At 40.6% G+C, this 21692-nt stretch overlaps 1 protein-coding gene across 15 annotated transcripts in view; it reads right to left on the bottom strand.

Annotated features, from left to right (window-relative positions):
• CEP126 (centrosomal protein 126) overlaps positions 1–17320 on the bottom strand; it is a 103171-nt gene extending 85851 nt beyond the window's left edge. For 5 of the 15 annotated variants that reach the window (XM_045038176.1, XM_019811193.3, XM_019811191.3 and 2 more), the window contains exons 1-2: positions 16921–17320; positions 13505–13624 (exon numbers count right to left, since the gene is read on the bottom strand). In XM_045038176.1, the coding sequence (XP_044894111.1) occupies positions 13505–13624; positions 16921–17048 (248 nt within the window). In that variant the 5' untranslated portion in view covers positions 17049–17320. Of the gene's footprint in view, positions 1–3347; positions 3441–13500; positions 13625–16920 lie in introns of those variants that run through there. The other 10 variants (XM_045038177.1, XM_045038183.1, XM_045038181.1 and 7 more) reach the window with 4 other exon arrangements.
• Between the last annotated feature and the right edge of the window lie 4372 nt (positions 17321–21692).

The raw sequence follows: 21692 nt of genomic DNA, 5'->3' as shown, positions 1-21692 counted from the left end.
CCAGTGCAGGAAAAAACACACAAACAACAAAGATCTATACTCTGATTTCCCACACATGACTAGTAACGCACGGACTGCAAAAGGAAACCATAACAGCACCTCACTTCTTTCAAAGACTGAGATGTCAGCCAGAAAAACCGTGCCAATATCAGTTAACTAAAGTTCATAAGTTTTAATCATTAGAGAGCCTCCTAGGTCCTTATTCACATATATTCTTATCTCAGATTCAGTTCTAATGAAAATCTTCTATTTACTAGGTCATAATGTATTAGAAATACAAAAGAAGCAAGGCTAAGGGGCTAGTTCTAAAAGAGAAATACTAACATCAAAAAGAAACAAATTCTGCTTCAGGTAAAATGGAAGTACACATACTTCTTGCCATTTCTCTCACTAAGTACAAATAAAAATCCTAGACATTACATATATTTAAAAAAAGAATAAAAAAGTAAAAGGTGGAAAGAAGGAAGCAGAGTAACCATGGACCCCGGGACCTGAGGAACGACACGATGGTAAGTTTCCTGGTTTTTCTTTTGGCTTCAAATATCCCATACTTGGAGTGGAAGAATCAGGCAATGTGTATATGTCAACAGGTTTAGACAAAATAAACAAATAAACTAGCCAAACGAAGCTTGCTCTCTCTAGCCCCAGGAGAGGAAAAGCCAACCCAGCAAGACAGAAAACTTTTATTCAACAGCCCACCACTCTATCCAAATACCACCGAAGAAACACTGTGGCTCTGCTCCCTCCCTTGCCAGCAAAGGCTGCTGGGGGGCCTGGATTTCCACGCTTGCCAGGCAGTAACAGGGCACCCCCAGCCCTCCTGCTGGAATAACGTCAGAGAAGCTGAACAGAACGCCGGGCTTGCATCCCTACCTGGTGGTAATGAGGCCCTCCTCATCACCTGGTATTAGCAGAAAAGAGGTCCGGAGTCTGGCAGGATGAGTCTCTGCCCATCTCTGCCCAACTGGGTAGTGTCTGAGGAAGACTTTCTCCGTCAACATCTAGCAGTAATGAGGCCACACACACTGCGGTGTCAATGGAAACTCCCACGTCCCCTGAAGTAATAAGGGGCCCCTCCCCTAACTGGTGTCCACAGAGACTGAGGGGTGAACTAGACCGCCACCTCCATCTGTCAGTAATGAGGCAGCGTCCACCCCCATCGCCTTCCCCAGCTGGTATGGTGCCAGAGCCAGCTAAAGGTGACACTTTAGGAAGTTCCAGACTCTCATAACATAATACAAAAATGTCCAGGTTTTAATAGAAAACCACTTATTCCAAGAACCAGGAAGATCTCAAACTGAGTGAAAAAAGACAACAGATATCAACACCAAAATGACAGAGATGTCAGAATTATCTGACAAAGATTTTACAGCAGCCATGATTGATAAAAGTGCTCAATCAGCAATTATGAACATGTTTGCAAATGAAAAAAATAGCCTCAAGAATAGATGATTACAGAATCACTATGAAGAGCCAATTGAAAATGTTAGAACTGAAAAATACAATAACTGAAATAAAAAACTCAGATTGATTAAAGAAAAGATGTCAGTTCTCTCCACACCACATAGATGTAAAGGTATAATGCAATTCTTATTAAAAAACTCATCAATGTTTTTTGCAGATACAGATAAGATTATTCTACATTTTATATATAAAGGCAAAGGAATTAGAATACCTAAAATAATTCTGAAAAAGAATAAAGTGGGAGGAATCAGTCTATGTGATTTGAAGACCTACCTTATTACACAAGAATAATTATATAACTACATATTATATAGCTACATAATCACAATAAAAACTGAAGTATTGGTGGAGGTTTAACAAAAGAGATTAACAGAAGAGAGAACCCAGATACAGACCCACACGAATACGCTCAACTGAATTCTGATGAGGGGGTCCTAAGTCTCACACCTTATACAAAAGTTAACTCAAAATGAATCATGGGGGGAGGGTGCCTGGGTGGCTCATTTGGTTAAGTGTCTGATTCTTGATTTTGGCTCAGGTCATGATCTCACGGTTTGTGGGTTCTAGTCCTGTGTCGGGCTCTGTGCTGATTGCATGGGCCTGCTTGGGATTCTCTCCTCTCTCTTTCTCTCAAAATAAATAAACTTAAAAAAATTTTTTAAAAATGAATCATGGACTTAACTATAAAACATTAAAATAGAACGTTTAGGAAAAAGAGAAAATTTTTAAGATCTAGGTCGTTAAGCACAGAGTTCTTAGACTTGACATCAAAGCACAATCTATAAAAAGAAAAGTGGATAAATTGGACTTCATAGAAATAATAACTTGTGCTCTGGGAAAGACCCAACTAAGGAGATGAAAAGCTAAGCTCCAGAGGAGCACATGCCTGACAAAGTATCTAGAATGTATACAGTTCTCTGACATTCAACAGTAAAACAGCAAGTAATCTAATTAGAAAATGTACAAAAGACATTAAGAGAAACTTCATTAAAGAGGATAGATAGCAAATACGGACATGAAAAGATATTGTCATCATTAGCCATTAGGGAAATGAAAATTAATACGATGAGCTATTACTACACACCCATAAAAATGGATAAAATAAAAACTATTAACAACACTGGTACCAGCTGGTGAGGATGTGAAACACTGATCAATCTTACAGTGGTGATGGGTACAGTCACTCTGAAAAACAGTTTGGCAATTTTTTAAAAACACGAATATGCAATCACCATATGATCCAGCAATTGTATTTTCAGTCATTTATCCAAAGAAATAAAAATTTCTGTTCACACAAAACATATACATGAGTATTTACAGCAGCTTTATTTGTCATAACCCAAACTGGAAATCACCCAGATGTCCTTCAGGTTAACCTCCCTTTGGTGCACCACCCACATCACGGAGAACACTCAGCAATAAAAACAGTGAACCGCTGGTGCACACAACAACCTGGACGGATCCCAGCGTGTTGCACCAAGGGAAAAAAGTCCATCACTAAAGGTTACATACAGTATGACGGCATTTATAGAGCGCTCTAGAAATGCAAAACCTGAGATGAAATGAGAACAGATTAGTGATCTCCAGAGGGTGGGAGTGGGAGGGAAGTGGGTGTCACTATAAAAGGCAACGTCAGGAATCTCTGCGACGATGTTCTGTATCTTGCCTGCCTAAGTGTCATTATTCTGGTTTTGAGGTTGAACTATAGTTTTGCAAAATGTTACCATTGGGGAAAACTAAGTAAAGGGTATTATGGGATTTCTATTATTTTTTTTACAACGGCATGTGAATCTACAACTACCTTAAAATAAAGACTTCAATTTAAAAAAGAAATTTCAGCCAATAGAGAGAAAATCTTTAATAGATAAACTCACCAAGCTTACCTGTCAGGCTACTATTATAAACTAAATAAAGGTTAACAGCTCAAGGCAAAACAGCAACACAACAGGGAATATTTGATGCTTATCATAATAATCCTAGGGCATAAAGGAAAAATAAAAAATTTATCATAATTTGTATAAAAGATCACAGAAATTTAGAAAGACTGGTATTAAAAATGTTAAGGTTTACAAAATCCGTAAGTATCCCATTTTGACAATGCTCCTTATGCACCACCCATGACTTGAGACCCCCCAGTGGCCCTCCCCCGCTTCTTGCCAGGTCAGTGTAACAACTCTCTACTTGTTCTTTTGTTCTTGTCTCCAGGTGCTTTCATTTCATCCTCTAGTCCTTGGCTGTAATCAGCTAAAATGTAAATGCAGTCATGACACTCTGGTCTTCCTCCTTCAACAGCATCTCCGAGTACTAAGGACAGGGTTTAATTGCTTTTTAGATCAGCACACAAGTGGTTTTATGAAGTATCTCCTTACCCACTCTATAGCTTCATCTCCTAATGCTCTTCCACATTTTCCCGTGTGTAAATCACATAACGTTTCTCTCTTATATTCCATAACATTAAACCTCTCCACATATTGTCCTCTTTGAGTTAAATTCCCTTCCTGCTCCGGCCGCCTGGATAACTCCTGGTCATCTAACAAGACTTACAGAAGTTCTTTGTTCCGGACTATGTGAATGTGCTTCCATAGTACGTCACAGTATTCATCGCATAGCATTGCCAGCCTTTATTCCTTCACTATTAGTAAGTTGAGGGCAGGAATCATGCATTTACTTTTTTATTCTTCAGTATATGAAATCTTTAAGTCTCCCAGCAAATATTACTTTAGTGAATAAATGGCTGTCTTCTAGATTATTTTTAAATGTTCAAAAATCACTTGTAAATGTCTTAAATTCCTTGAATTTTTCTTTTAATATATTCTGGATAATATAACCATGGATATTTACACCTACTGATATCTAAACCTACTTGAATCTATTTATATTTTTTAGCTTACGATATATATCCACATGTAGAGGTTTGATAGACATGACTTACTATGTAAAGTATAATTTCTTCTTATTTATTCTAAGGGTATATATTTCCGGCTTCATGGGAAACTTCAAACTTCATCATTTTCCCAAACAGATAATGCAGTTACCCCATATTTCATGTTCACCAGGTAATTCATTACATGATTCTCTAGCTAATTTTCTTCTGCCTTTATGATATTTAAGAAATCTGTCTTACAAATTTTAGCGACTCTTCCAAAGTATTTGCCCTTCATTTATTACCTGGTAGTTTTTGTTCTCTTTATTTGGGAAAATTTCCCCATTCTGTCCTTTTTTTCTCTTTTTCTGCCAGTTAGTTACATAGGAATTTTGTCTGATAATCTGATCTTTTAAGTCTATATGCTTACATTAGTATTTTAAAACTATTTGGAGGTTGAGTTGGGTCCAAGATAGCAGCACAGCAAGTCCTGAACCATGTCCTTCCCTGGACACAAATCTACAACTATGTGTGGAATAATTCCCACTGAAAGGGACCTGAAAATGGAATGAACGGAGCCTCCACAACAAAGGATAAAAGGGCAACATCGGTAAGAGAGGGAGGCAGAAACACGAACTTGTTAGGGGAAAACAACACCCCAGCTGCTATGGGTCACAATCAGAAGGGATATAAAAGGTATGCAATGTTTGCTGGAGGAGTAAGAGAGTCCAACGCCATATCCCAAACCTTAGATCCTGCACAGGAGAGAGGAACAGTGAACAGGGATTATGTTCAGGAAAACTATAAAACCATAGGGAACAGAAAACTCACTCTAACGGGCTTTGGCACAGACTCAAACACTAGTCTGAACTGCACACAGACAATAGGGAAAGGAGACCCATTCGTTCACCTTAAAAAGTCTGTGGGAGGGACTGGAAACAGCAGGGACTTTCCCCTGGGGAAAGAGACAATGGCAGAAGCCACTCAGTTTACCTTCCTAATTCTAGTACCAGGGAGCACCCTTGTGGAATTCTTCCTCTAATCTGCTAGCACCAATGCCTATGCCCCTGAGAGCTGTGCCCACCAATGTGCTGCAGTCAGGAATGTGCTTTGCAACTGGGGTCGGGAGCCACCCCTACCTGCCAACCCATGACAGCAGTCACAGGGGCTTCCTGCAGCGAGACTGAGTCCCGGCCCCACCCACTAGCACGCACAGCTATGGCCTCACTATAGTAAGAGGGTGCACACAGCCCACACAGAAGACCATCCTTGAGTGCCATGCTCTGGTGACCAGAGGATACTGCACTTTTGAGCCTCGTAAGACATCTCTTACATAAGGTTACCCCTTCCAGACTGGGAGAGGTGGCTGTCTTACCTAAATATATAGAAACAAACACAGAGCATCAAGAAAAAGGAGGAGAAAAACAAATACGTTCCAAAAGAAAGAACAAGATAATACCACAGAAAAAACTAAATGAGGAGCGCCTGGGTGGCTCAGTTGGTTAAGTGTCCAACTTCGGCTCAGGTCATGATCTCGCGGTTTGTGAGTTTGAGCCCCACATCAGGATCTGTGCTGATAGCTCAGGGCCTGGAGCCTGCTTCAGATTCTGTGTCTCCTTCTCTCTCTGTCCCTCCCCCGCTTGTGCTCTTTCTGTCTCTCAAAAATGAATAAATGTAAAAAAAAAATTAAAAAAAGGAAAAAACTAAATGAAATGGTGATAAGTAATCTGCCTAATAAAGAGTTTAAAGTAATAGTTATAAAGTTCACCGAACTTCAGAGAAAAATGGATGAACATGGAGAGAACCTCAACAAAGAGACAGAAACATAAAAGGTATGCAATGTTTGCTGGAGGAATAAGAGATTCTGAACTGAACTTGTAACAGAAGTTGTAACTGAACAGAAAGTTGTAACTGAACTGAAAAATTCACTAGAAGGGTTCAACAGCAGCCTGAATGAGGTCGAACAAATCGGTAAGTTGGAAAACAAAGCAATGAAACTCACAGAGACTGAGCAGCAAATGTAAAAATGAATTAAGAACAGTGACGATACCCTAAGGGACCTTTGGGACAATTATCAAGCAGAATAATGTTCGCATTATAGAGATCCCAGAAGAAGAAGACAGAGGAAAGAGCCAGAAAAATTATGTGAGAAATAATGGTTGAAAACTTCTTCAATCAGGGGAAGGAATCAGACATCTAAGTCCAGGAAGCCCAGAGAGTTCCAAATAAGATGAACACAAAGAAATCTACACTGAGACATATTAAAATCAAAATGATAAAAGTTAAGGACAAAGAGAGAATCCTAAAAGCAGCAAGAGAAAAACAACTTGTTACACACAAGGGGAAACCCCAAAAACTCACAGCAGAATTTCCAGCAGAAACATTATGGGCCAGAAGGGTGTGGCATGACATATTTAAGATGCTGAAAGAAAACAGAATCTTTCAATCAAGAATTCTCTACACAGTGAAGTTACCACTCAGGATTGAAGGACAGATTTGGAGTTAAAGGAGTTCATCGCCACCAAACCAGCTCTGTAAGAAGCATTAAAGGGTCTTCTTTCAGCTGAAAAGAAATGGCACTAATTAATAAGAAAACACAGAAAAGTAAAAACCTTACTGGAAAAGGTAATATATAACAAAGGTAGTAGATCAATCACTTATAAAGCTAGCATGAAGGTTAAAAGACAAAAGTAGTTAAAATTATTAAAAGTACAATAATTAATTAAAGGAAACATAGGACAAAAAGATGTAAAATGTGTTACTGAAAATATAAAAGCTGGGGGGGGTGTTGTAAAAAGGTAAAGTTTTGGAATATGCTTAAAATTAAGTTGCTATCAACTTAAAACAGACTGTTATTTACATATGATATTTTATGTGAATCTGACAGCAATCACAAGGAAAAAACTTATAACAAATACACAAAAGAAAATAAGAAAGGAATCTAAACATGACACTATAGAAAGCCAAATCACAAAAGACAAGAGAAGAAACAAGAAAGAACAATAAAATTGCCATAAAACAATGAGCAAAATGGCAATAAGTGTATACTTACCAATAACTATTTTAAAAGTAAATGGCCTAAATTCACCAATCAAAAGACAGTGACTGAAGAGATTAAAAAAAAAAAAAAAAGAAAAAAGAAAAACAAGACCTATCTACATGCTGCCTACAAGAGACTAACTTCAGAAATAAGCATGCATGGACTGAAAGAAAGGGATGCAAAAAGATATTCCATGCAAATGAAAATGAAAAGAAAGATGGAGGAGCTATACTCATATCAGACAAAAGAGACTTGAAAACAAAGACTGTAATTTAAGGCAAAGAGGGTACTGTATAATGACAAAAGGGTCAATCCAGCAAGAAAACATAAAATTTATAAATACATAGGAAACCAATGTACAAGCACCAAAATATATAAAGCAAATTTTAACAGACCTAAAGAGAGAAAATGAAAGCAATACAATAACAGTAGGAAACTTCAATACCCACTTTCATTAATCAATAGATCATTCAGATAAAAAAGTCAATATGGAAACATCAGCCTTAAAAAACACATTAGACTACACAGACTTAATAAATATACACAGAACATTCAATCCAAAAGTTGCAGCATACACATTCTTCTCAAGTGCCCATTAAACATTCTCTTGAATAGATCATGCATTGGACAACAAAACAAGTCTCAATGAATTCAAGAAGACTGAAATCATATCAAGCATCTTTTCCAGCTACAATAGTATAAAACTAGAAATTAATTACAAGAAGATAAATGGGAAAACTATAAATATGTGGAGTTTAACAATATGTTACTGAGCAGCTGTGTAAGAGAAAAAATCAAGGAAGAAATTAAAAAAAAAATCTAGAGACAAATGAAAACAGAAATATGACATACCAAAATCTATATATAGCAAAAGCGGGTCTAAGCGGTAAGTTCATAACAATACAGGTCTACCTCAAAAAACAAGAAAAATGTCAATCTAACTTTACACCTACAGGAACTAGAAAAAGAACAAACAAACCCCCAAACTAGAAGAAGGAAAATAATATAGATCAGAGGAGAAAGAAATGCAGAGAGACTAAAAGGACAATAGAAAAGATCACTGAAACTAAGACCTGGTTCTCTGAAAAGATAAAATCAACAAATCCTTAGCTAGACTAACCAAGAACAGAAGAGAGAGGACTCAAACAAATACAATCAGAAATGAAAGAGGAGAAATTACAAGTGATATCACAGATATACAAAGGATCATACCAGATTACTAGGAGCAATTATACATCAACAAATTGGAAAACATAGAAGAAATGAAAAAATTCTTAGGAACACACAATCTTCCAAGACTGAATCATGACGAAACAGAAAATCAGAACAGACCAATTATTAGTAAGGAGAATGAATCAGTAATCAAAAATCCCCCAAAAAACAAAAGTCCAGGACCAGATGGCTTTACTGGTATTGTCTACCAAACATTCAAAGAAGATTTAATACCTATACTTCTCACACTCTTCCAAAAAATAGAATAGGAAGGAAAGCTTCCAAACAAATTCTACAAGGTCAGCATTACCCTGAGAGCAAAACTACACAAGAACATCACAAAAAAAGGAAATTACAGGCCAACATCCTTGACGAACACAGATGTAAAAATCAACAAATATTAGCAAACCAATTCCAACAATACGTTAAAAGGATCATAAACCATGGCCGCCTGGGTGACTCAGTTGGTTAACAGTCCAACTCTTGATTTTGGCTCAAGTCACGATCTAATGGTTCATAAGATCAAGCCCCACACTGGGCTCTGCGCTGACAGTGCAGAGCCTGGTTGGGATTCTCTCTCTGTCCCTCTCGTGTCTTTCTCTCTCTCTCTCTCTCTCTCTCTCTCTCTCTCTCTCTCTCTCTCTCTCTCTCAAAATAAATAAATTAACTTTAAAAAAGAAAAAGAAAAAAAAAAAAGAGTCATACACCAGAATCAACTGGGATATATTCCAGGGATGCAAGCTTGGTTCAACATCTGCAAATCAATTAAAATGATTCACTATATTAACAAAATGAAAGATAAAAATTATATGAACATCTCAATAGATGCAGAAAAAGCATGACAAAAGTCAACATTTATGATAAAAACCACTCAACGAAGTGGGTAGAAAAGAATGTACCTAAACATAATAAAGGCCATATATGACAATCCCACCGTTAACATCATAATGGTGATCCTCTAAGAACAGGGATGCTCACTCGTGGCACTAGTATTCAATAGAGTACTGGAAGTCCCAGACATGGCAATTAGGCAAGGAAAAAAAAAGTCATTCAAATCGGAAAGACAGAAACAAAACTGTCACTATTGGCAGATGACATGATATTATATACAGAAAACCCTAAAGAATCCACCAAAAGACTGCTAGAATGAATCTACAAATTCAGTAAAGTTACGGATACAAAATCAATATTCAGAAATCCATTTCATTTCTATGCACTAATAATGAGAATCAAGAAAACAATCCCATTTATTATTCCATCAAAAAGAATAAGATATCTGGCAATAAATGTAACCAAGGAGATGAAAGACCTCTACACTGAAAACTGGAAGACGTTGGTGAAAGAAACTCAAGAAGATGCAAATAAGGGGCCCCTGGGTGGCTCAGTCGGTTGAGGTTGAGCGTCCGACTTCAGCTCAGGTCATGATCTTGTGGTTCGTGACCTCAGGCCCCACATAGGGCTCACTGCTGTCAGCCTGTCAGTGCAGAGCCCACTTTGGATCCTCTGTCCCCTCTCTTTGCCCCTCTCTTGCTTGCTCCCCCTGCCAATAAATAATTAAAAAAAAAAAAAAGAAGATGCAAACAAACAGAAAGATGTTCTGTGCTCATGGATTGGGAGAATTAATACTGTTAGACTGTCCATACCACAGATTGGGAGAATTAATATTGTTAGACTGTCCATACCACACAAGGCAATCTAAAGATTCAATGCAATCCCTGTCAAAATACCAATGGGATATTTTATAAAACCAGAATAATTCTACAATTTATATGGAGCCACAAAAGATCTCAAAGAGCCAAAACAATCTTGAGAAAGAACAGAGCTGGAGGTATCACACTTCTTGATCTCAAACTATGCTGCAAACCTAGACTAATCAAAACAGTATGATATTGGTATAAAAATAAACACACAGATCCATGGAACCAAAGTCAGCAAATGACAAATTTCATATGATTTCACTCATATGCTTAGGAAACACTATAGAAGAAGATAGGAGAATGGGAAGGAGAAATAAGATAAAAACAAGAGGGAGGCAAACCATAAGAGACTTAAATACAGAGAACAAACTGAGGGTTGCTGGAGGGGAGGTGGATGGGGGGATGGGCTAAATGGGTGATGGGCATTAAGAAGGGCACTTGTTGGGATGAGCGCTGGGTGTCATATGTAAGTGATGAATCACTGGGTTCTACTCCTGAATCAACACTACACTGTATGTTAACTAACTTGGAGTTTAACAAATAAATTAAAAAAAAAATACAAACCAAACAAAATTAAAACAAACTTAAAGAAAACCACAACTATCTGAGGCTCCTTTTGGACTCTTCTTAACATCTGTTTCAATTTCTTACCCTTATGAAGTCACATTAAATCAGATCGTCATTTCTAAAGTTTAATAATAGAATAAACAAAATTTTTTTTTCTCTTGATATAATGTTTAATCATTTGGACTCAACCAGTTATGCTTGTTCAGTAAATAGATGCCTTTTTAGTTATAGATAAAAGATAGTTCCAAAATTGAAATTTTTAAAAATGTAGGAAATAGTTAATTTCTTTGTGTGTGTGTGTGTGTGTGTGTGTGTGTGTGTGTGTGTGTGTATCTTAAGATTACTTGGTCTACATAGTAGCATAATAGAAAACTATGTGAGGATGTGCTGGATGTGCTCCAGCAAACTGTTATAAAACAAAACAAAAGGGATGCTATGGGAAATAAGAAACTGTGTCTCCAAACCCCAAGAGCAAAAAGGGGAAGTCCCAGAATGCCAGTTATGCATTAGGCCTACAGATAGCCAGTACATATGGGGGCAGTATCTACAGAAGGTAGGAGGTCTTGGAGTAAAAGAAAGGGGACTCCGTTCTACAGATACTGAATAAAAGAATGGAAAACTTGAGAATGTGATAAAAACATTTAAGAAAAATACTGGCAGATAGAAAAGCAAAGCAGTAGTAAATAACAAGAAAATTAAATGTGCGTGATTTTAAGCAATGAATGGGAATAAATAAAGAAAAATTGATGCTACGGACACTTTCTTTGAATACTACTGGGGACACAGCACTGACAATGTCAAAGTATAACTTACCTAAGAGTGGAAGGAGAACAGCTCTGCTTGTAGGAAAAAATGGTTTTTAGACAGAAACTGTGACCATGATGGGAGCGGACAGCATAAACTTACATGAAGTAAAACATAAATAGATAACAGCAAGGCCCAAAAGGCCATTATAACAGACACATTTTGAAATTCAGGAGTGCACAAATAACTTGGCCCCCTTTATAAAAAATGAAATGATTTGGGGCACCTGGGTGGCTCAGTCGTTTAAGTGTCCGACTTAGGCTCAGGTCATGATCTCACAGTTCGTGGGTTCGAACCCCGTGTCAGGCTCTGTGCTGACAGCTCAGAGCCTAGAGCCTGTTTCAGATTCTGTGTCTCCCTCTCTCTGCCCCCTCCCCTGTTCATGCTCTGTCTCTGTCTCAAAAATAAATAAACATTAAAAAAAATAACAAAATTTTTAAAATTTTTAAAAAATGAAATTAGTGTTTAAAAGGAAATTTTTACATGTCTTTACACAGCACTGTAAGGTAACAAAAATAAAACATAATTAAATTATATTGGAAAATGTCCTCTTAGAATTTTAAACCAAAATTTCTCTTCTTTCTACATCAGAATTGTTTTTTTGATGAGAAAAGTATTTGATGAGAGAAAACAGGAAGTCACTTTGTACTATTTTACAAAGCAACTCAATTATTAGAAAACACACAATTGACAATCAACAAAATAAACTAAATAAGGAAGAAGCAGCACTGGTCAGACACTGTGATACGTATTTTTTCACGTTTTCAACTATTCCTCTTCTAACATTACCTTTTTGCTCTACATAACAATCCCTTGAGTTACATGTTATTGATTCCAATCATAAAAACAAGAAACTGAGGGTGAGAGATTAAATACCTTGCTCTAACTCATGGAACGAGGATTTAAACCTAGATATTTGATCTAGCCCATGAATGTTTCAACATATGACTATTCATCTTCATTGAACACCTGGCACGTGCCTTTTATAGGTCCCCAGAGCCAAAAGGTAGGGGAAACACAGTAAGACACAAATACAAAACAAAACTTCATTAAATAACTTTATACCAGATAATGAAAGAGTTAATCTAAAGAGAAATACCATGCCAGAAAAAAATTACAGGTAAACAATTTTGTATTCCCCAAATGGGATTTGCAACACATGCCTAATGATGCAGTTGATAAACGCTAGGGATTTGCTGCTATTGACATATTGTGGAAATATAGACAAGGTAGCAAAAACATTGTTACCAATCTGTCTAAAAAACCAAAATCTAATAATTCAAAGAAACCTTGAAAAATGTGAAGCAGTGACTGGATGGTTTACACTTTTACTTTATTAGGCTTCCAGTTTACACTAGAAAACTGCATTTTTTTATGGAAGTCATTTATAATATTCTTTGTATCATATTTCCACAATTGTTTATATTTTCCCCCATTTTTCTGATTGGATGAATGAAGACAGCCATATAAAAAATTATATAGAAGTGAATAACAAAATCAAGTTACATTCCATTAGAGACTAAGGCTCTAATTGGTCATCTTTTAATTTGCCATGAAATGATACGGAAGACAAAGAGAACAGTACATTTTGCAGTCACATGACACTGTTATAGGAAGTTCTATGACAAGACAAGACTGCCATGGTCACAGTCAGTGGAATTAGACAACATACCAACATCTTTGTGCTTTAGGCAAAAAAACGGTAAGAAAATTTATGAAGGGACAAAAATCTTGATCAGTGTTTTACAGACAAAGCAATGTCACGACTTAAGTTCATAAAACGCTACAAAGTAGAGAAACTATTAATTTATAATGACTTTGATTTTCTACAATTCTGAAGAAAATACAATTACTTACTTTTTTCTCCGGTTTGATTCCACAAAATATTTACGAGCTCGATTTCGACATATTTTTTGTTGCTGCAGTAATATCTGGCGCTCTTCTTCCAAATTTTTCTCTAGATGGATTTTCATGTCTCTAATGATAGCACAAAGTTAAGGACAATGGCTCACGTCTTCAGTGGATGAGTGTCAGTGCTATCTGATAGATGTAATCACAGCCTCATATTAACGATGCAATGATTTTTTGCAGAACAATTAATACGTGTATACATTAGTGTTAGCATATAGCCAGCAAATGTTTTACGTAAAAAAGATTCTGAATTAGTATTAGAACTGAAGACACATCTCACTTTCCCTGGGGAAAAAATTGTACTTTTAGGTATTATGAATTCAGATAATGAGACTGCATAACTTTACATTCATTACGAGCCTCCACAAAACCAGCTAAATGCAAATCTGGATTGGATTTCTCATTCTTTGTTGTTCTCTATAGCTCCCTGTCACATTTGCAATAAATTCTCTATCTCTAGACCCAGTATATAAAGCATTTTATAATCCGGTCTGTTTGTTCAGCTTCAATTTTCAACGTTTCCCTGCATGAATCCTACGTCCAGACACATGAAGACACTGACGGAACAGACGGGGCGCTTCATACCATTACCACCGCCCAGCACCTCCTTGGCTAACTCCCCACATCTGCCTGGGGCCACCGCACACAGTTCCTCTCCTATTTTTTGGCACTGGAGAACTTGACATCTTCCTGAGTACATGCTACAAATATCTGTCTCTACATTTCTAGAATTCCAATGCATGGCATGGTGCTTAGAATATAGTAATGGCTTAATAAAACCTCACTGAACCATTTCCTTGGAGAAAATTCTCCACAGACATACAGGACAAGATATATATATATATATATATATATATATATATATATATATATATTATAGTTTTTGGTGTTGTTTATATACATATATATATGTATACATATATGTATACATATATGTATACATATGTTTATATACATATATATGTATATACATACATATATATGTATATATATGTGTATATATATATACATACATATACATACATATATATGTATATATATACATATATATATACATATATATATATATACACATATATATATATGTGTATACATACATATACATTCTCCACAGACATACAGGACAAGATATATATATATATATATATATATATATATATATATATATATATATATATATATAAAATAGTTTTTAGTGTTGTAGTGTAGTGTAGACAGTGTAGACATTAATCATCTACTATGGTGGAAGTATTTTCCCCAGTTCATTGCACTGACACAATTTCTCCTTACACTAAAGTTTTAAACTAATGAGTCATCTTTGAAGTAGCTTTTCTTTAAAATTTCTTTCCTTCCCAAAGGTAAACGTCCTATACCTTCAAACACATGAAAAAAAATAGGAGATTCTATTTTCTGTCTGTATTCTTTTACAACTTTATACTTCTATTTTATTAACTTAAGTTTATTTCGGAAGGCAGTACCAAGTGTGACACAAGGTAGAGATGGCAAATTTAGATTATTCTTTTCAGAGGTCTGAATACAGAGACTGAGAAGATACTAGAATAAAGTTAAAAGGGTTCTTAGGATCAAGGGGTTTGAGTCTTAGTTAATTTAAAAAAATTTTTTTTCAACGTTTATTTATTTTTGGGACAGAGAGAGACAGAGCATGAACGGGGGGGGGGCAGAGAGAGAGGGAGAACGTTTATTTATTTTTGGGACAGAGAGAGACAGAGCATGAACGGGGGGGGGGGGCAGAGAGAGAGGGAGACACAGAATCGGAAACAGGCTCCAGGCTCCGAGCCATCAGCCCAGAGCCCGACGCGGGGCTCGAACTCACGGACCGCGAGATCGTGACCTGGCTGAAGTCGGACGCTTAACCGACTGCGCCACCCAGGCGCCCCAAGTCTTAGTTAATTTTAAGGATAGTCAAGACCTGAGTGTGTTTATAAAGCTGTAGGGAAGGAAAGAATGGCATCAGCAGTTGAAGGTAAATTATAAGAGCGGTGGGATAACTTGCAATCCAGGGGTGCTGAGGAGAAGAAAAGCTATGCAAATAAGGGCACAGGTGAACAGACGCACCTTCCACCGTGACATCCCATCAGTGAGCCGGAAACAAGGTAGGGGGTAGGGGTGGTGCTTGGGAGTATGGGAGTTTGTGGGGTTTGTGAGGAGGGACCTGAGAGCCTTCGTGGTGCTGCTGTCTTAGGAAGTGGAAGGACAGTCCACTCGTCGACCTGGCACAGGCGTTAAGAGGCACAACGGAGGACCCTGTTCTTGTTCAGGTAAAGCTGGAAACTGGTAGTCTGCGTGGTTCTGCGATTCTCCTCTGCAGCATTTTTCTTACTCGAGTGAAGGAACAGAGAAGTAGGACTGTAGTAGCTACGGGGTGGTTGAGGCCGAAGACCAGGGCTGCGAAGAACCAAGGGTGTTGGCGAGAGAGCATGTGCAGGGAATCAAGAGTAGGGTAGGAGACTGGGCAGGGAAGAAAGAGGCAAGGTGGGTGCAGCAATATTTCTACTGCCGTAGGGGCGCCCGGGGGGCTCAGCTGGTTAAGCGTCCCACTCGGGCTCAGGCCATGATCTCACAGCTCGAGAGTTCAAGCCCAGCGTCGCGCTCTGTGCTGGCAGCTCGGAGCCTGGAGCCTGGTTCAGATTCTGGGGCTGCCCCTCCCCCACTCATACTCCGTGTGTGTGTGTGTGTGTGTGTGTGTGTGTGTGTGTGTGTGTGTGTCTGAGAGAGAGACAGAGACAGAGACACAGAGAGAGACAGAGAGAGACCGACCCGGACGTGTGACGAACTGGAACAGGAGACACGCCGTTCCCCGCTCGTTTGCGGACGGTCCCCACCGCCGCCAACGCGCCCTTCGTGGACACAGGGCCTAATTCTGACTGTGCTGCCGTGCTCTGCAGGACTCAAATCGGCCAACGGATTCGGACAACAAAACTCGCACAATTTTCGACCGAAAGTGGGCTGCACCGAGTCCTAGGGAAGAGAAGCCGGGTCCCGGCTCCGCGCCTCCGTCCGCGGGGCCCGGCACAGCTTCGTCAGCCGGGCTGAGCGGGTCGGAGCCGGGTGGGGGCGTCCCGCGCGCAGCTTCATTCGCGGGGCCGGGGACCCGCCGCCCCGCCGCCGTCACCCCAGCCGCCCATCTCCGTCACCTCCACGCACGGCCGTCACCCCCGCCGCCCCACCGCCGTCATCCCAGCCGCCCATCCCCATCACCTCCACGCACCGCCCTCACCCCAGCCACCGATCCCCGTCACCTCCGCGCACCGCCGTCACCCTGCTCACCCTTGCCCGTCCCCGCCCGCGCGCACCCCAGTCACCTCCGCGCACCCGGCCCCCGCCGCCTCCTGGAAGGATACAGGTCGGCGCCAGGCCGGCGGCACTCGCGGCCCGAGCGGGGGCTAAGGGGGGCTCCGTCGCGGGCGTCCGAAGACTCGGTGCCGCGCGCCGCAACCGCGCTCCGGGCTCCAGGCCTCCAGGCCAGCATCCTTCACCTCAGCGCCGCCGTCCGGCCCGCCGCCGGCGCCTCCCTCATGGCAGCCCCGGCCCCGTAGTCCTCCTCGGCCCCCCTCCCCCCAACTCCGTCTCTCAGGCCTCGCGTCACGGGCGCGGGAGGCTTGGCCGCGGCAGCCCCGGTTCCCGTGCAGCAGCGACGGTAGCTGTGGCGGCGGCGACCTTGCCCGGCACCGGCAGAGGGGGCGGCAGCAGCCCAGCCGACGCCGCCGCCATCTTGGCAACCAACGGACGCCGCGTCCTTGGCGACCGAAACCACGGCGCGCCGGGCAGCCAATAGGCGCCGGGGGCGGGGCTCCGGCCTCTCCCAGAGCCGAGTCTGCGCAGCAGCCCCTCGCTGCGCGGTGCCTGAGCGCCGGGTTCAGTCTTACCCCCGCCTTCGCGGGGCGTGGTCGCGGGGGCGTTGAGAGCGGGGTGGGGTTTGCGGTGCGGGTCTTTCCGGGCGGCGTGGCCGGGGTTGTGTTGGAACCGCCGACTCCGGTGGGGTTCCAGTTGGGAGTCTTCTGGGAGTCAGCATCCCTGACAAGGTTTGCTGACGTGGAAATTTCCTTGCCCCGCATCCCCGCGCCGCTCCGGGATGCTCGGCCAGTCCCTCCGCAGTCTCTTTCTTGTCTGCCAGCTCCCCGCTGGAAAGGTCTGCCTTTCAGAGGCTCCGGACGCTGCCTGTCTCGCTGCCAGACGCTGGGAGCCTACCACCCCAGCGTGGCCTGGACACAGATCCCCCGGGAGGATGTGCCTACGGTGGTCACCACGCTGACATTGCTGCAGGGGGCGTGGAGAGCAGAATGGAGTTTAGGGCCATTAATGTAATGGCTTTGCTAGTGAAGTTTTGAAAAAAGGCTGCAACTTTTTGTTGGAGCTCATTAGAAAAGTACATATAAATTCTGTTTCAGCCAGGGTTCTTTTTTTTTCCCTCCGGTGGAAAAACTCCCAGACTGGAAGCAGAATGTACAAACCAAATAAAAATCACTCATCCACCATTAAAATGCCTCTGCCTTTGTGAATCAGTTTGTTCATTTTTGGAGTTCAAATATAAACTTTTCCAGTTGAAACTATTTAAAACAGTTTTTGCCAAGTTGGATGCAGTGACTCAAATTGAAATGTCATCTGGTGACGGAGATTTTAAAGTGCCACAACATATCCAGCTTTGACTTAAAACACAGAACACATAAGCTCCCTTCAGGACCGTGCCTAGAGGATAGAATGTATAATGTTGACAAAGAGAGGCTAACTGTGCATACATGGATCATTAGCTATCTTGGCAAGTTTTAGACCAGCCTAGCCAGGGCGCTGACCTATCATCACAAGTCTGTCTCTCTAGGGCCTATTTGAAAGAGAGGAAGAAAAGCGGGCAGGGCACACGGAGTGCAAACAACAGAAGATTGTGGTTGCTGTTGTGGGACTAAGTACTCTTGTGGGGTATTTAGGCATGCTTAGACTTCTCGAAAGTCTAACTTTTGTTATTAGTCTGGCACTTTTGTGCTTTGTTGCATGGTTTATTAGCATTAAGAAGCAAGGCTTGGTTTCTCAACTGCCTGGAAATGCTTGTTTATATAATCATTCTTTGTTCAAATGTTGCTTTACAATGATGACCAAGAAGAAAAGAAAATTTGAACAGCGTTGTTAGTTTTTGTTTGTTTGTTTGTTTGTTTGTTTGTTTGTTTTTAGAGACAGAGAGAGAGAGGCAGGTACGAGCAGGGGAGAGTCAGAGAGGGGAGACACAGAATCTGAAGCAGGCTTCAGGCTAAGAGCTGTTAGCACACAGCCCGTCAACGGGCTCCTGAACCGTGAGATCATGACCTGAGCTGAAGTAGGACACTTAACTGACTGGGCTACCCAGGCGCCCTAGTTACTTTTGTTTTTTTTTTTTTAATCATAGGATTTTTTTAACCTTTAAATTATTTCTTCAAAATATTAGGTTTCCATGTTTATTTGACTTGTATAGTCCTAGATTCTAAAGAAAGAGCCTTTACAATTAGATATTTGGATAATAGAAAGATAATTTGAGGCAGTTATCAACTTTATCTCTTGGCAGAAAGTCAAGTATGATTCAAGCAATAAAAAAGAATATTACACTAAAATCTCTATATTTTGTCAGAAGACATCTGAATTGAATATAATGCTTCATTCTTTTGCACTTTAAAACCATGATAGGGGCGCCTGGGTGGCGCAGTCGGTTAAGCGTCCAACTTCAGCCAGGTCACGATCTCGTGGTCCGTGAGTTCGAGCCCCGCGTCAGGCTCTCGGCTGATGGCTCGGAGCCTGGAGCCTGCTTCCGATTCTGTGTCTCCCTCTCTCTCTGCCCCTCCCCTGTTCATGCTCTGTCTCTCTCTGTCCCAAAAATAAATAAACGTTGAAAAAAAAATAAAAATAAAACCATGATATATTCTATATAATAATAAACTTCATTCTTTTATTAAGGAAATATACATTGAACACTTACTATGTGCCAAGCACATTCTAGGTGCTGGGAATACAGCAGTGAACAAAACTTCAAAGTCCCTATGCTCATGAAGCTTGTATTTATTTTTCTTCCCCTCCCCCCAGCGAATATATTAGGGAGTGAAAAGCACTATAAGCAGAGATGGAGTAGTGTAGGGGACAGAGACTGACCCAGCTGTATTTTGGGTAGGGTGCTCAGGGAAAGCCTCAGAAGAAGGGAAATTAGGGCAGCGGTCTGAACGAAGAATGGAGGTTACCATTCAGATGTTGGGATGAAGAATGTCAGAGGCAGAGGGTGCTGTAGATACAGAAAGCTCTGAGGGAAGACCTATATTTGACATATTTGTAGACCAGAGAGAAGACACTGTGTCTAGAAGAGGGTGAGGCAGGGGAAGTGCGCGAGGACATGAAATTGTAGAAATGCCTTGTGGATGTACTTGAGCCTTACCAGGGATTTAGACAGTATTCAAGGAATCAGTATAATATCCAACTTCAAATGAAGAGTGAGCCATTGGAGAGTTTTGAGTATGAGAAAAATATGATGTAAGTCACTCTTTAGAAAGGATAACTCTAGGGGCACCTAGGTGGCTAAGTCAGTTGAGCTCCAGACTCTTGATTTTGGCTCAAGTCATGAACCCAGGGTTGTGGGATCAAGCCCCATGTCTGGCTCCGAGATGAGCATGGAGCCTGCTTGGGATTCTCTCCCTCTCCCTCTGCCTCTTTTCTCCACTCACTCATGCTCTCTCTTTCTCAAATTTAAAAGAGAGAGAGAGAGAGAAATATATCACTCTAGTTGCTATAGGGAAACTTAGACTCTAGTTGATAAGGCTAGAAATGAGGAGGTTAGTTTGAATGTCATTAAAGTAGGTCAGGGGAGAGATTAGATGGTGGTGATTGAAGTGGTAAAAAGTGTTCAGAATTTTAACGTTTTTATTTATTTTTATTTTTTTGACACAGAGAGACAGAACATGAGCAGGGGAGGGGCAGAGAGAGAGGGAGACACAGAATTGGAAGCAGGCTCAAGGCTCTGAGCTGTCAGCACAGAGCCCAACGCGGGGCTTGGGCTCACAGACCACGAGATCATGACCTGAGCCAAAGTCAGACGCTCAACGGACTGAGCCACCCAGGCACCCCAAAAAGTGTTCAGAATTTTCAACCTTGACCCAATAAGATGTTTTGATGAATGGTTGTGGCAAGTGAGTGAAATGGTTGTGAGTGAAAAAAAAAGTCAAATGTGACTCTGTGATTTGGGCCTGAATCAAGTGGATGAAAGGTATTGCCAGTTACTAAGATGGGGAGGAGCAAGTTGAAGGGGGAGGAATAAGACTTGGGCTTCAGACGTGAGCTGATTAGGACATGTCTAGTAGACACCCCACTTCATTCACACGTCTCATAAGTTGTTAATGATGTTCTATCTACAAAAGAAACCAATAATAATGCCTTTATGGTTGCAAAGCATGTTCACATAGCTTATCTAATTTGAATACCATAAAAACCTTGTGAATTACACAAAGCAGCCTGAGATGGACAATCCTTGAGCTTCCACTTTCATCTTGACTGAGGCTATTTTTTGCATCTTCTGCTGAAGTATTTTCTTGCTCTGGTAAGAATTTCCTGGATTTGTCTCTGGGAAAGGTGTGAAAGAACGAAGAATTTTAACATCTGATGGCTGATGTAAAATTACTGAAGTTCTGCTATAGGTGTCACAATTTTGCAAGATCTCAACTAGAAATTTAGGATTAGAGGTAACTTCTCATCTACTCCTAATATAGATGATAAAGGTCATCAATATTGTCAGCAATGTTAGAACTGCAATATAGATCAAGTCAAATAATAGTAATAATAGTAATACCTAACATTTGGATGTTTGTTTTTGTCATGCATTGTGGTAGGTGCTTATGTATAAAAATCATCGAATCCACACAGTTGTCCTCATTCTACAAAGGAAGTAATCAAGCTATAGTGATATTAGGTCCCAGAGCAAAGGAGTGGTGCAGTCAAGGTTCAAACCCAGGCACATTGGTCCCAGAGCTGGCTTGCCCAAACGCCTCATTCTGCCCCCTGGAGAGACAGAAAATTTCAGGAGAGTAGGAGATAAGTGGTTGGGTTAAACAGTGGTGGTGAGGAAGTAAAGTCAGAGAATACATAACTGGTTTAAGATATTATTTCATTAATT

The sequence above is a fragment of the Felis catus genome, chromosome D1 (assembly GCF_018350175.1).
Source record: "Felis catus isolate Fca126 chromosome D1, F.catus_Fca126_mat1.0, whole genome shotgun sequence".
Lineage (NCBI taxonomy): Eukaryota > Metazoa > Chordata > Mammalia > Carnivora > Felidae > Felis > Felis catus.
Note: the sequence above shows the minus strand (reverse complement) of the source record. Positions and strands in the feature narration are given on the sequence as shown.